Source organism: Lagenorhynchus albirostris, chromosome 15 (genome assembly GCF_949774975.1).
Source record: "Lagenorhynchus albirostris chromosome 15, mLagAlb1.1, whole genome shotgun sequence".
In the NCBI taxonomy this organism is placed as follows: Eukaryota; Metazoa; Chordata; class Mammalia; order Artiodactyla; family Delphinidae; genus Lagenorhynchus; species Lagenorhynchus albirostris.
Window position 1 is genome coordinate 66,368,850 of NC_083109.1, and position 15,883 is coordinate 66,384,732.

Here is a 15,883-nt window from a genome sequence, read left to right on the forward strand (position 1 = left end):
TGGATCAAAAGCCTCTGATCCAAAAAAAAAAAAAAAAAAAAGCCTCTGATCCTTTGGGTCAACATTTACCTCCTCCCCATCTGAGGCAATGAAATACTTTGACTCTTCCCTTCCTGATCCTGTGGCAGACTCGTCCATGCTTTAACGGAATGTCTGTACTGCCTGGATACCCATGGCCTTGACACACCGTTCCCAGAAACCAAGTGGGGTACACCCCCTTCCCCCCAGACCCCTTAATCGGCCATGCTCTGCGCAGTCGCTCACTGTGTGTGGCGCATGAGTTTGCAGAAGCAGCTCAGCAGAGCTATGCGGATGTATGAGAGACGGATCGAGTGGCTCTCCTTGGCCAGCAGAAGAATCTGGGGCACCGTCTGCGAAAAAAGGTACCTTCCCCCAGTAGTGTTCTTGTCCTTCATGGGTGTCATGTGTGACACAGCACTCAAGCAACTCATGAATTCCCTGTTGGTAGCATCAGAAGCCATCATTTAGATTAAGGATCAGTAATCACTCAGCAGAACCCCTGGAGGGAAAAGTCACCACCATCATCCCCAACATCAACAAGCATCACTCAATACCAACAATGTCACTCAGGAATCTTTCTGTTAAAAAGCAACAGAAACTAAGTGCAAATTGACTTAAACAAATCAGGGAAGTCTGGTTAAGGTAACTGAAAATTCTAGACTAGATTTGATAGCTGTCTTCAGACATGGCTTGATCCAGAGGTTCATGCATGTCAGGAATCTCTCTCCATCCCTCAGCTCTGTTTTCCTCTCTGTTCGCTTTGTTTTCAGGCTGGCTTTCCCCTCCAGGTGGCGAGATAGCCGCCCAAAGCTCCCAACTTCCTTCCTTCCAGTTTAGCACTCCCAGGGCTGGGGGCAAGGGTCCATCCTTGAGCTATTCACTAGGGCCAAGAGGGTTTGATGTTCTGATTGCCTGGGGTCAAATGTCCACTCTTAAAGCTTGGGCTGGCGTCAGCTCTACTCAACTCAAATGGACTGTTAGAGACAGAGGTATTCCCCCTCCTCGCCCCCCAAAAATCAAGATGCTGCTGTGAGAAGAGGTAACGGATGCTGAGTAGGGAGAAACAATAGGTATCCAAAATATCATTATCGCTTCCATACCTTACTTGATGCCTTACCACCTACCAGGTATTATGCTTTGTAATACTATTCATCTATTATATCATTTACTTCTCAAAGCAACCCTATGAAGTCTCATTATAAATAGTTTATAGTTAAATATGCCAAGGATCAGAGAGGTATTGCGACTTGCCTAAGGCCACACAGGAAGTGGGACTTGAACCAAGGCCTTCCGACTCTCTATCCAGTGGATTTTCTTTTGCTGTCCATAGCTGTCTCAAAATGAGAATGGGGGGGAGGAGATGGGACTATAAGATTTGAAGTAATAAAAGGAGAAGGCTGAATAGCACTAGAGATCTTAAAACAGAGAGAGAAAATAATGATACATTTCCCCAGAGGCCCCAGTTACGCCTAATTCCCCATCTAACTTGCTTAGTTTGTTTCTGTTTTCCCTTCATAGACCCCAACCTATAATAATATTGAATACTAGTAATTTAAAACAAGGAAATGTACGAAATCATTATATGCAGCCCTGCCCTTAAACCATCGCTACCACGAGGCTTTATACCATGATAGACCCTCCTGGAGAGAAGGTTCTACTGTTGTAAACCCGCCTGTGTTGACTTCAGACCATGGAGATTTGGCCAGCTATGAATTTGGCATGCAGAACTCCCCTGGAAAAAACGTTAAATAGTAAAATGGAACAAAATAAACATTATCTGAGAGGTTCGGTTCTCCTCTTAAAGCTTGTGTTTCTTTTTAGGGTGGTTATACTGCTCGATATCTCTGTGACCAATTCCATGTACATTATTCATATCCAGCACTCCCTGAGACTTCTGCTGGAGGAGCAGCTATCCAACAAGGACTGCTTCAACATCATCGCGTACGCTCCCGCTTCCTGCTTCCCGCTTCCTGCTTCCCGCTTCCTGCTTCCCGCTTCCCGTGGTGGGGAGGGCGTGTGCACTCGGATGCCATCCCTGGGCTGAGGCTCCTGGCAGGACAACAGATGTATGGGCACCCAGCATCCTAGGAGGGCCGTCAGTTTATCTGATTTGAATGATCTTGTTTGGGGCATTGAATAATTAAATGGTTGCAGGACAGTCCCACTGGGGCGAAGGTGATAAGCGGACCCAAAACACATTGCTTGATCAGCCAGGATAAAGTAACTCAGCCCATTGCCCCATTTGGCTACCAAGCTGATAAACACAAAAGAGAAAAAGAAGGGCCCCCAGGCTTGGCTCCTAGCTCAGTTCTAGCAAGCCACAGTATTTCAAGCATTCAGAATTCCAATTATAAATTTTAATTATACATAGATATATCAATATAATTTTTGTATATCGTTATATGTTGTGTATTATATATAGCTATATAGAATTAAATTATATATAAAGCTATATGATTTAATTATATATAAAACTATATATTTAAATTATATATAAGTATATATAGTATAAATTAAAACTATATAACTATATATTTAAATTATATATTTTATATATAAATTTTAAATATAAATAAACTTAAATTTAAAATGTAAATATTCAATATATAACAAGTGTTTAACTACATATACATTTAAATTATATATGACTATATATAATACTATATATATTTGTTATACTTCTGTCTACATAGTTACTTATATTTTTAATCTATAATTATATATAATTTAAATATATGTATAGTTATATATATACATTTTTTAATTAATTAATTTTATTTTTGGCTGCATTGGGTCTTCGTTGCTGCGTGCGGGCTTTCTTTAGTTGTGACGTGTGGGCTTTCTCTAGTTGCGGCAAGCAGGGGCTACTCTTCATTGCCATGTGCGGGCTTCTCATTGCAGTGGCTTCTTTTGTTGCGGAGCACAGGCTCTAGGCACGCAGGCTCAGTAGTTGTGGCTCATGGGCTCTAGAGGGCAGGCTCAGTAGTTGTGGTGCACAGGCTTAGTTGCTCCGCAGCACGTGGGATCTTCCTGTGCCCCTTCATTGGCAGGGAGATTCTTAACCACTGCGCCAGGGATATATATTTTTATATATTTATGTATTTATTTATTTTATAAATATATATGTAAATATATATTATACATATAAAATATTTATGTATATTTTTATACATATAAAAATATATATAAATATATATTTTTTATACAACTTCACATGAAATAGGAAGTGTTCTAAACCTAATAAGTCAGCAGTTAATATTATATATTAAACTGTACCAGGGTCTAATCTTTCCCTAATAAATTCTACAGAAAAAATGCTTAGAGAAGCATTTTGGACAATATTTTCATTCATTCATCCATCCATCCATTCATTCATTCAACGATCTTTTATTGAAAGCCTGCCATGCACCGTCACTATGCCAGGCATTAGGGATACAGAAGTTAAAACACACAATACCTATCCTCAAGGAATTTATGGCCTAGTAGTAGGAGACAGGTGTGTCAAAATATAAGTGCTATTAAATGTTTTCTGAAGAAATAAGTAAAAGGGAGGATATGGGACTTTGAGGGCTCAAAGGCAGGGTCAGTCTATTCCACCTGGGTAGAGTAAGGTCAGGAAATCTTCACAGAGGAAGTGACCCTTTAGCTGAATCTTGACAAATGAGTAAGTGTTTGCCTAGCGCATGGGAGTGATGGAGGAAATGGGGAGAAAGGGCGTTCTAGGTGTAGGGAACAGCATAAGCAGAGGCACAGGGGTGTGATGGACGTACTACAGAACCCTGGGAACTGTCAGTGTGAATAGTTCAGTGTGAGTAAGGGGTGAGAGGGAGAGACTGGGCATGACCAGAAAACAAAATAAAACACCAGGGGATAGAGGCTTTATATAGGAGTTTTTATACTCTAGGACGTATAGGTATTGAAGGATTTTAAGCAAGAGTAATAATCTTGAAACGCTCGAGCTACCAGGGGAAGGATGGACTGAAAGGATGCGATACTGGTGGGGAGACCAGTTAGACCACTGCAGGGGTAGAGGGGGCTTGAGCCAAGGCAGCGGGAATGAAAGACGGGGAGACCTGTGAGGGGTGCGGGGGAGTTAGAATCTACAGAATGCAGTCACTGTTTGGCTGTAGGGGATGAGGGAATGGTGAGGAGAGGATGTGCCAGGTGGAGCAGAGCTTGGAAGATAAGCATATAGAGTTTGAGGTCCTCAGGAGTCTGGGGATTCTCCTGTTAGGAGCTCTAGCCAAGAAGTACGGGTTTGCGAGCCATCAGCATTTTGGTTGAAGACATGGGAGGGCAAGAATTACACCTGTGGAGACGTGAAGCGGGAGAGATGACAACCAAGGACAGAACTTGGGAAGAACTGCCATTTGGAGTGTGGGCAGAGACAGGGAACCGCCAAAGAAACAAGAGAGGAACAGCTAGAAAGCCAGGAGGAAAACCAGGAGAGAAAGGTGTTTACGCTTTCCCAAGGGAAAAAAAACAGAGTTAGAGCCTGCAGAAGCAAAGAAGGAAGGGGAAGAATGCAGGAATCCACTGAATCTGGCAGTAGCGCTCCCTGATAGGAAAACAATGAGATATAATGTTTCTGCAATTCATTTTGGCAAGTATTTAAAAGATTGATAATACCCAGTGCTGATGATAATCTGGTGAAAAGGGCACTCTTGGAAAGTATTGGTGGAAGTGTAAATTGGTATAGCCCTTGTATTAAATGTTTTTATTCCAGTATAGTTGATTTACAATGTTGTGTTAGTTTCAGGTGTAGAGCAAAGTGATTCAGTTTCGTATATATATATGTATATATATATTCTTTTTCAGATTCTTTTCTCTTATAGGTTATTACAAAATATTGAGTATAGTTCCCCATGCTAGACAGTAAGTCCTTGTTGATTATCTATTTTATATATAGTAGTGTGTATGTGTTAATCGCAAACTCCTACTAATTTATTGCGTGTCAACCTTGCGCAGGGACCATCCTAATCTTCTTGGTATCGTTCCAATTTTAGTATATGTGCTGCTGAAGCAAGCACTAAATCTTTTAAGTGTATGTTCTTTGTTCCTTCGATTAAGCCTTTCAGTGCAGAGTTCTAATGGTTGGCAAACCTGGAAAAAAGCAAGAGGAAATTGGTAAAATAATCCTGACAATAGAATTCTATTCTATTGAATAGAATAGACTATGCAACTATGCATATTTTAAAAATATGTATTTATTTTAAATACATTTTAAATACATTAAAAAATATGTATTTGTCTGCGCCGGCTCTTAGTTGCAGCCCACGGGATCTTTTAGTTGTGGCACGCAGGATCTAGTTCCCTGACCAGGGATCGAACCCGGGCCCCCTGCATTGGGAGCATGGAGTCTTAGCCGCTGGACCACCAGGGAAGTCCTACACATTTTTTTTTTTAAATCCGAAAGAATATAGAACAAAGAGTTAACAGAAATTGGGGGGGGGGATAAAATTGGAGGAATTTTCACTCTTTGTATATTGTTAGAATTTTTATCCAACTGAAATAGAGATATTTCCATGGGAGGGGGAAAGGAGGTCCTTGTTAATATTTATCAGAGAACTGGGGAGGAAGCTTAACTGCAGGGGGTTGAGAAGCAGAAGATGAGGAGGACGTGGTAACACTGTTTTTCTAGGGAGCATGTCTGTGAGGGGGAAGAGGAAAGAGAGAGAAGTAGCTGGTAGACGAAGAAGATATATTTAAGAGAGGCGATGGGGAAGACGGAAGTAGACGCTGGGCATGTGTGTGGGAGAGAGGTCACTGTGGGACAAGGTCTCAGAAGAGATTGGTCGTGGTGAAGTCAATAGCCCAGGTGGAGGAATCGCTCTTGAACCAGAGAGGGGACATCTTTTCCTTGATAAAGGGGATAAATCCTCTTCTCAAAGATGTAAGTTCTGTCTTATAGGGAAAATGAGCTGATACATATACAAAAGAAAAGCTATAGTGCAGATGGAGAGTGAAAAATGTGTTGTGAGGATGAATCAGAGCTAAAAAGGGAGAAACGACTTCTTCCCTGGGGGTGAGGAAGCTCACACAGAGAAGGGAGTGACCCTTATTCAGGAGGGAAGTCTGGCCAAACTGGTGCTGACTGTGTCTCCACTGAGGGCACAGCTCTGCTCCCACCGTGAATGTGCTGAGACGTGTCATGACCAGCAAGGAGATCTTGTGGCTGGCCCAGGCCAGTGGCATCCTAAAATTTTGGGGGTGTAATAAAAATCTTGCCCCCTTAAAATCCTGGGGAGCCCAAAGAGCTGGGGCATGGATTTCCCCCCTAAGAACAAGCCCTCTTTCCTTTTTTCCAAGGTTTGGAAGCACCATTGAAAGCTGGAGGCCCGAGATGGTTGCCGCGAGCCATAGCAACTTACAAAGCGCCTGGCGGTAGGTGACCTGCTGGGTCTGACGTCAGCCTCCCCTGTGCTATTATTTTCTGGGCCCCCTCCCCCAGAAAGTAGCTCTCTCTAGAATCTTTGCCATCCGAGGGACTCAGGCATAAATCAGGAAACAAGCACCTTCCATTCCCCGCCCTCCCCCTCAGCATGGCCCTCCCTCTCAGCATGGCCCTCCCCGCCCCCCAGGTGGGTCCTGAGCCTGCAGTGTCAAGGCAGCAGGAACGTCCTCAGCGCCCTGCGGAAGGCTGTGGAAGTGGACTTCAAGGACAAAGACAAACAGCAATCACAGGGCATCTACCTCTTCACCGGGGGCATCCCTGACCAGGACATGGTGGGTAGGCCACGTCCTGGGCATCCCTTATCCTTCGCGACCCCACATCTTCCGCTAGGTGGACGCCTAGCAACTGGTTTCTCCAGCATGATTTTTCCAGTCTGGACTTTATCATGCCAAAGAATCACCTGGAGATGTTGTTCAAATGCAGATGTTGTTAGACCTGGTTCCGAAGGGGCCTGAGAGTCTGCATCTCTAACAAGCTTCCACGGGACGTCGAGGATGCTGGTCTAGGATCTCACGCCCAGATCCCCGGCCAGGCCCTATTAAGATAGTAAGAGAAATGGTGACCCAGGCTCTTTCACCTTTCCATCCTCAGTGCCACATACTTACTAGACCAGGTACACAGTAGGTCCTCAAGAAAGCAATTAGGCTGAATTAACCCGAGATCAGCGGCTTGGAGAGCCCTCAGCTGTGGGCCCCTCCTCCCTGTCTCCGCACAGGCCATGCTCAGCGCCTACGTGGCCGAGGCCCGTGTGGGCTGTGACTTACAGCTGAACGTGTGTCTCTTCTACGTGGGCGAGTCACAGATGGACACCACGCCCCCTGCCTGCTATGCCAGCCGCAGTGACACGGCCGCCGCCTACCGGGAGTTCACCCGGGCTGCTGGGGGCCGCTTCCACTGGTTTGGAGACACAGGTGCGTAAGAGTTGGCTGCACTCTCCACATCTTTCTTTCCAGACAGTTGTCTCAGTGCCAATATAGCTCCCTATGCTATAGACATATTCCAGGAAAGCGGTATGTGAAAATCACATTTGCAAATGTAAAATTACTGTTCTGGAGATGGATGGTGGCGATGGCTGCAAGGAAGTGTAAATATACTTAATGTTGCCGAACTGTACACTTAAAAATGGTTACAGTGGTACATTTCATGTTATGTATATCTTCCCATAATTGTTTTAAAGTGAAAAAGAAAAAAAGTAAAACTACTTAAAAATATTTTAGGGCTTCCCTGGTGGCGCAGTGGCTGAGAGTCCGCCTGCCGATGCAGGGGACACGGGTTCGTGCCCCGGTCCGGGAGGATCCCACATGCCGCGGAGCGGCTGGGCCCGTGAGCCATGGCCGCTGAGCCTGTGCGTCCGGAGCCTGTGCTCTGCAATGGGAGAGGCCACAACAGTGAGAGGCCCGCATACCAGAAAAAAAAAAAAAATTATATATATATATATATATATATATATATATATATTTTAGAATGTCGGGGCTGGAAGGGGCCCTAAAGGTCCCTTAGTTTAGCGTTTCTCAAAAGGTGATACGTTCACAGCAGGTGGTTGGCAAGATAGTTGTACACGGAACACAAAGCAACAATTTTTGGTCATAGCTTAGGAGATCAGAATATGCCACCTCAATATGTGCCACTTTGGCATAAGGATTATTTTGAGCTGAAGACAATTAAGAAACAGCAGATGCCACAAAACCTCTCTGCTCCCCCTTCCCCCATTTGCCTAAAAGCAGGACATAAATTTCTATGTCCTGCTTCTGCGCCAGGAGGAGAAGGGTGAATCTTAGACTCTTAAGCTCTGGTTGGCGGCTCTGGGCTCTTCACAGCACCAAGAGGAATCTACGTAACAACCCTCACCTAAAAAACCCTTGTCTTCCATTAGTTCCCCCCAAATATTTACCTTCCCACAGTTTGCCGGCCCTCAAAGCCAAACCCCATTTCCTTTGTCTTGTCATTTCTATTGTTCTTCGTTAAGATGCTACAGAAGCCCCAAGTTCCAACCAGTTCCTCTGAGTAACTCATCGCTGAGTTTCTCCTCCATGTATGCACACCACATGCATTAATAAACTCTATTTTTCTCTTGTTAATCTGTCTTTTGTCAGTTGGATTTCCAAGGCCCCAGCTGGCGAATCTAGGAGGGTAGAGGAAAATTTTTTTCCCTCCCCTAAATGATTATATGATTGTTTTAATATTTCATTTAAAAAATGCTAGCATTCATTGTCAGCAGTGACATAAATTTTCTCTTTAAAATACGCTTTTAAAGGATGTTAACCAGACTTTTATGGTGATCATTTCACAATATACACAAATATCAAATCATTATGTTGTACACCTGAAAGTAATATAGTGTTATATGTCAATTATAGCTCAATTTTGTATATGTGTGTACTTTTAAGTAAATGAAAGTGAATTGATTAAAAATATATGTTAAGTAAATTATGGTTTAGATGATGTGCAGACAAGGCAAAATTGTGACGTGATTCAGGAGGGACTGAAGCTTGGGACATGCTAGTGCATTCTGACCTCTCTGATTTATGGATGAAGAAATGACTCCCAAGAACATGAGGTGCCTGTGATTACAAAATTAGTGGCATAGCCAGGGGTGGAACTCATGAAAAGTGCTAGGCATATACATTTAAGTTATTATTGTTGATTATTATTAATAATAGCAGACATTTATAGACTAGCTATTATATGCCAGACACGGTTTTAAGTGTTTTACATATGTTGTGATTCGTTCCTCACAATAACCCTATGAAGTGTGTTATTACTATTATCCCCATTTTACAGATAGGGAAGCTGAGACACAGAACCCAAAGCATAGATGTAGTAAGTAGTAGAACCAGGATTTGAACCCAGAGTCTGTCTTGTTAGTCATTATACTCTAGTCCCTCTCAAATGAGTCATATTTGAGATATTACTACAGACATTATTCACTACAGACATTAGCTACTTTAATTAACCCCAAGGTGGATCTTTTTATTCACTGGAGGAGCAGGACCTTTCCCCTGACCTACGCTTCCTGTGGGTGAGAGCTCTTGGCTGGGTGCCAGGGTGCTGGGTCCCAAGGCCAGCCCCGCTCTTGGTATCCTCACTATACCCATCCATCCCCTTTACCACCAGAAAGTATGGGGGGTGGCTAGTCAGCTAAGCCCATTAAGACCCCACCCTGCCCCTTAGGCTGAGGTCACCTCCACATGGCCCACGTGTTTACAGATGTGGACACTTGCCAGGATCTCCATCCCTTCCCCACGATCGATCATGACTTTGTTTGCTTTGTTTCCAGGTATTTACGAAAGCGATGATATCAGTGCCATCACGTCTGAGATGGAAAAGGCTCTCAACTACTCCCAAAAGGTATGCCTTAGGTGTGGGGCAAATGACTGCGCTGGCTTCTGTGTTAGGGTCCTGGGGCTGCCATATGAAGTACCACAAACTGGGTGGCTTAAAACAACAGACATTTATTCCCGCACAGTCCCAGAGGCTAGAGTCTGAAATCAAGGTATCAAGAGGGCCATGTCCCCACCGAAGGCTCTGGGTAGAATCCCTCTTTACCTCTTCCTAGCTTCTGGTGATGGTGGCTGTTAAAGAAAATGAAATTGCCCTGGACGCTTGTTAAAAATGGCAAGGAAGGGCTTCCCTGGTGGTGCAGTGGTTGAGAGTCCACCTGCCAATGTAGGGGACACGGGTTCGAGTCCTGGTCCGGGAAGATCCCACATGCCGCGGAGCGGCTAGGCCCGTGAGCCATGGCCGCTGAGCCTGTGCGTCCGGAGCCTGTGCTCTGCCACGGGAGAGGCCACAGCAGTGAGAGGCCCGCATACTGCAGAAAAAAAAAAAAAAATGGCAAGGAAGACATTATTCAAGACGACTGCAATAGGGGAGAGAGATTGAACTCAACTCCGATTATACAGCAAAGATAGCTGGGCATTTATAGCCAATGAGCAGAGTGAGCGGGTCAGTGGATGGAAAATTACTAAGATGAAGTTGACCAGATATCGAGGGTAGGCGGATTCTTGCTAAACAGGCTCAACAGGATTCTTTGCTAAAACTGGGTTCAGCAGACCAAAGTCAAAGCCCAGTCAAGAAGAGGGCTCAGAGGAACATGACGAAAGTTTGGTCAAGGAGGGAGTCCTTGGCAACAGCAATCCTTGCCTGTCCTTGGCTTGTGGCAGCAGAACCCCAACCTCTGCTTCCATCTCCACATGGCTCTCCTCCCTCCGTGTGTGTGTCTGTGTCTCTTCTCCTCTTATAAGGACACCTGTTGTATTGGATTAAGGGCCCACCCTCCCACTACAACCTCATTAACTTACATCTTAATTACATCTACAAAGGCCCTGTTTCCAAGTAACGTCATGTTTATGGGTACAGGGGAACTTCAACATGCCTTTTTGGGGGACACGACTCATCCCACATCAGCTTTCCACCTTTGTGCTGATCCACAGACCCCAAAGGCTTCCAATGAAATGTGAGAGTGTCCTGTAAGTCACTGGTTTCAGGTCCGTGTGCTCTACGTCCTGGCCCGTACGTTCTTGAACACATCAGTCTCATTCCTAAACTCAAGGCCTTTGTACCTGCCACTTCCTTCCCCAACTGTTCCCCTCCCAGGTCATCCATGGATTGCTCCTTATGATTCAAGTTTCACTAAAATGTTACCTCCTCAGAGAGGGAGTTGGGCAGTTCAAGGTGAGATGAGAGCGGGACCAGATCGCGTCGGGAGCAATGAGAATGGAAATAAGGGAACAAATGTGAGAACATGTCTTTAAGGAAGAATTGACCAAACTTGTGGCTGATTGAGTGAATGGGGCAAGGAAGAAAAAGAAATCCCAGGATGACTCCCAAGTTCCTTGCGGCAGGACCTGGTAGACAGGACCCAGAGAGAGAAAACAGGTGGGGATTCGGGGAGGGTGGGCCTAGAACAAAGGTGAGTTTGCGGGGCCTGTGAGATAACAAGTGGGGGCATCCTTCAGGCAGGTGGATAAAGATGAGGCCTGGACATAGAGGTGTGGGGCAGCTCAAGCCATGAGGATGCACAGAGGACATGTAGGTGGACGTGACTCACATTTCAAATACGACCATTGTCAGGACTGCCCGTCTCCCCAACTACATGGTGAGCTCTTGGGAGGGCAGGGCCATAGATTGGCAAACCTGCAGCTCCCCTAGACGTGCCTGAGCTGTCCTCCCAGAAAGGGTCCCTCTTTGCTGCTTTATTCAACTGCTTCTCAGGTGCACATTAGTCCTGCTCCCTCATCTGATAAACTCACTCACAAGGTGTTAATGGGCACTAATGGTTTAACCCACCCTTCTTATGATGTTAGTTACATTTGAGTGGTGTCTTCTAGTGCCTTGATCGAGAATAATTATTGAAGAATCTTGCAGGCAGTTGAGAAATATATAGGCAAAGGAACGAAGTATCACACCACTAATCTGCCCGCATCCAGGGTCGGCCCTGGGCACATGGTGAGCTGACCACCACATGTGGCTGCTGGGTCCACATATGGAGAGAACACTGGCTTTGGAACAAGACCTGCCTGGGATTGGATGGAAGATCCTCTACTTACTCACAGTGTGGCCTTGGACAAATCCTTTAAATTCATAAGCTTTGGTTTCCTTACCTGTAAAATGGGGATAGGATAGCCCTTGCCCTGCCAGTGTAGTTGCATGTCTTGTTGGCAAGGAGGTTTGAGACCCCCAGGCAGTAACTAGCCCGGTGCCTGATGCATCCCAGGCCCTCCATACATGGTACTTATTATTATTATTATTTTGGCTGCATTGAGTCTTCGCTGCTGCACGTGGGCTTTCTCTAGTTGCAGCGAGCGGGGGTCTACTCTCCGTTGCGGTGCGCGGGCTTCTCATTGCGGTGGCTTCTCTTGTTGCAGAGCATGGGCTCCAGGCACGTGGGCCTCAGCAGTTGTGGCCCGCGGGCTCAGCAGTTGTGGCCCTCAGGCTCAGCAGCTGTGGCACACGGGCCCAGTTGCTCCACGGCATGTGGGATCTTCCCGGACCAGGGCTCGAACCCGTGTCCCCTGCATTGGCAGGCAGACTCCCAACCACTGCGCCACCAGGGAAGCCCCATGGTACTTATTATTAATAGGCCTGATCCACAGTGCTCTTGGCCCCAGGCAGCACTCTAGGGACAGAAAGAGGAGTACAGGGGCCCCAGTGGCCCCAGCGCCTCCTGCTGTGTGTGTGTGTGTGTGTGCGCGCGCGTGTGCGCGCCAGTGCCCTGCGTGGAGACACGCTGGCTCGGGTGCTGCTGACGCTCCCAGTCCCCCTGCAGTGTGCCTTACTCGTGTCGTCTCTGAAGAACCAGTCCGGAAAACAACAGGAAAGTGTGGCCCTCCTGAGAGAAAAGCCGACGACGCTCAAGCTGAGACCTCAGCCCGGGAAGTTCTGTCCCTCCAAGCCCAGAGCACGCTCTGTGGCCAGAACGGTTTGACTCCCCTCCCCAATAACACACAGGGGATTCTGTTTCTGCCTTGTCTCCTGGTCTTTCCTAGATCTTGAAGTGGCCTGGGCCAGGCCCCCAGACCCCAGGGCCAGCAGAGGTGGGAGCGGGGTCCTCAGTGGTCAGTGTCCTGGCCTCCAGGGGGAGGGGACCCCCGGGGGGCCTGCTTCTCAGCTCTGGCCACCCCTCCACCCCACCTTTGGCTCTGCCTGGCTGTCCCAGCTTTGTGGTTCCAAGGGCTCCGTGGACTCGGCACCCTCCGTTACACGTGCTGGTTGGAAGGCAAGAGGGCTTGTCTGGGAGGGTCTCTCGGGGCAAAGGAATTAGGGGCTTGGGGCATCTAATGGGTCCTTTCTGCTGCTGCCCGAGGCTTTTGGGGGCCTGATAGGAGCCTGAGGGTGGACCTGGGCCTGCCCGGGGCTGATCCCCGTTCACAGCCTGTCAAATCTGGCTTTGGAACAAGACCTGCATAAAATACCCACCTCGGCAATCAGAAGGGGCCTCTAGAGGTGTGCCTGGGGGGACACCCCAGACTCCACAGCACTTGTGAGCAGAAGGGCAGTGAGATCTGTGAGCGCTTCAGCATTTCACCAACTGACAGGCCCTTGTGAACACAGCACACTTTCAGAATGAAGAAATCCACCCAAACCGTGCGCAGCTAGCTCCCTTCCTGCGGTCAGCACTTCCAAGCGGTTCTGTTCCCATGGGCACTGCCCTCGTGTACAGAACTCCACCAGGTTTTGGGCGCCAGCCCAGAGACATCACGCCTTCCCGTCTTCCCAGATTCTGAGGTGAAACCCCGCGGTCTCGGAGTCCGCCTTGGGCCTTCAGTGGTTCCCAAACTGGCTTGGTTACGAGGGGGCTTGGGCTGCGCCAGGGCCTCTGGCAGGCCTCCTGAAATGCAGGTGTGGGAAGCTGGGTTGCTGGCGGGTGGCTCTCTGGGATGGCAGCTCTGGGCGTTTTTCACAGCCGCCACCCAGAGGTCTCCTCCGCTGGTCCAGGCCCTGGGTGACTTTGTTTAACCATCACCATGTTCCGGTTGTACCCGGTAATGAAGGAACCCCTTCCTTAAAACCGAGGTGCCCAATAGGGCATGGAAGTTACCTGAGTGGTAGCTTGTCATGCTGGAGGCCCAGAAATCCCCGTCCAGTAGGAAGAGGGGCAGGTAACTGGTGAAGAAAGTTCAGGCAAATCCCCACAGTTGTCCTAGCAGGCCCTCTCTCATAACACACACACTCACACTCACACTCACACGCACGCGCACACACATGCACGCACACTCACACACGGATGCACGCTGTCACACTCCCCCACACACTCACATATACATGCACGCGCACACGCGCGCGCACTCTCACACACGCACGTGCACTCTCACACTCACACACATAACGCACACCCATGCACACACTCACACATACACACAACGCACACCCACTTTCACAACGCACACTCACACACGCACACACACTGTCTCACATACACGCAAACACACTTAGTCACACACACGCATGCACACTCACACACACTCCCACTCACACACACACACACCCTTTTCACCTCAAACCCCAGAGTCCTCTCCGAATGTGCAACAGGAGATGGGGCGAGCGTGTGAGAAGTCTACTTCCTGAGGCCGCGCCATGCAAAGGTTCCTACTTGACAGATTGAGGCTGGGATGACTGGGGTACTGCCCCCCACAGAGAACAGACCTCTGATGGAAAAGACTGCTGTTTTCTAGAGCATTAAAGATGACCCTGACAGAGAGAAGAGTCCCCCCTTGAAAGCTCTGCTATGGAGTCCACTCAGTGGCAAAGCGGGCATCCCCCCAGGTAAGGCACGGCCCCGGGGGTGGAGGGGTGGACAAGCACGGCTGAGGCATGGATTCGTGAAGACAGTAACTAAAGTGATCGGCAATCGTGTGCCAGCCCTTCTGCTAAGATTGTGCCATTTAAGGCTTATAGCAATCCGTCCTGTATGGCAGGGAATCTATTAGTTCCTCCATTCCACTGATGAAGAAATTCAGGCTCAGAGGGGCTAAGGAGAATGTCCAGTGTCAGCCGGTCATGACAGGGCACCAGTATTTTTATGAAAGTACTCAGCTCATAGAACCTAAGACCATGTGTCTTCTAATGTCAGACACATAGCAGAGCGGCTCAGAGCAGAGTTCTGGAGTCCGCAAGACCTGGACGGAATCTTTACTCTGCTTCTTACTGACTCTGAGTCCCACTTACCTCATCTGTAAGCTGGGGTACTATGAGGATAAAACAAGACAGGCTACGGGAAGCACTTCGCACCAAGCCTGGTATATATCAGCAGCTCTGGCTTTACTGATCCAGGGGAGGCCAGAGGACCCAAAGGACCTCAGATCCACCTGGGAGCCCCATTGCAAGGGCAGAGCATAGCTGAAGTTGACTAGTCTCTAAGCCAAGCTGCACAGCTTCACCACATAAACCCTCAAGGCTGCTCCAGCCGACAGGCCAAATGTCCTCTAGCTACAGCCCAGCCAGTGAAAGAAGGGACTGCAGCTCGGAGGAGGAAGACCAAATCAAGGGACGCAGAGACCTCTCTCTCGCTCTTCTATACAGAGACAGGGAATAATGTGGGTAAGTTGGAGCCTGCACAGATGTCTGGACAGCCCCCTTTCCCCGTGGGACCTGGAAGGTGATCAGGCCCCAGGGAAAGGAGAAATCTCCCGCAGTCCCGGGACATGGGCAGCAGTGCACCCCAAGCAGGCCTATCCTCAAACCACTCACATCTCCCAGCCCAGGGACATGAGCTTGCAAAGTCTTGACACAGGCAGGAGAGTGGGAAGAATTGCTGCCGGCGTCTCCCCAGGTCCCTGGGCGCGGCGCTCCTGCTCTGTGCATGAGGGGAAGTGTCCTCAGACTGATGGGAAGGGAGTGGAGATGAGCCTCCCAGGTCAGCCGGATTGATTGCTGTGAAATGGCACAGGTCCCGGTAGCAACCCATTG

At 47.8% G+C, this 15,883-nt stretch overlaps 1 protein-coding gene and 1 non-coding gene across 2 annotated transcripts in view; one reads left to right on the forward strand and one right to left on the reverse strand.

Moving 5' to 3' along the window:
- VWA3A (von Willebrand factor A domain containing 3A) overlaps nt 1–15,883 on the forward strand; it is a 46,230-nt gene that overhangs the window by 19,707 nt on the left and 10,640 nt on the right. The window contains exons 15-23 of the mRNA XM_060124320.1: nt 289–383; nt 1,843–1,962; nt 6,331–6,405; nt 6,603–6,747; nt 7,191–7,386; nt 9,753–9,823; nt 12,744–12,896; nt 14,650–14,740; nt 15,404–15,514. Coding sequence (XP_059980303.1) covers nt 289–383; nt 1,843–1,962; nt 6,331–6,405; nt 6,603–6,747; nt 7,191–7,386; nt 9,753–9,823; nt 12,744–12,896; nt 14,650–14,740; nt 15,404–15,514 — 1,057 coding nt within the window. The remainder of the gene's footprint in view (nt 1–288; nt 384–1,842; nt 1,963–6,330; nt 6,406–6,602; nt 6,748–7,190; nt 7,387–9,752; nt 9,824–12,743; nt 12,897–14,649; nt 14,741–15,403; nt 15,515–15,883) is intronic.
- On the reverse strand, nt 4,944–5,051 carry LOC132506592 (U6 spliceosomal RNA). Its single transcript, XR_009535910.1, has one exon. It is a non-coding gene; the product is annotated as a U6 spliceosomal RNA (small nuclear RNA).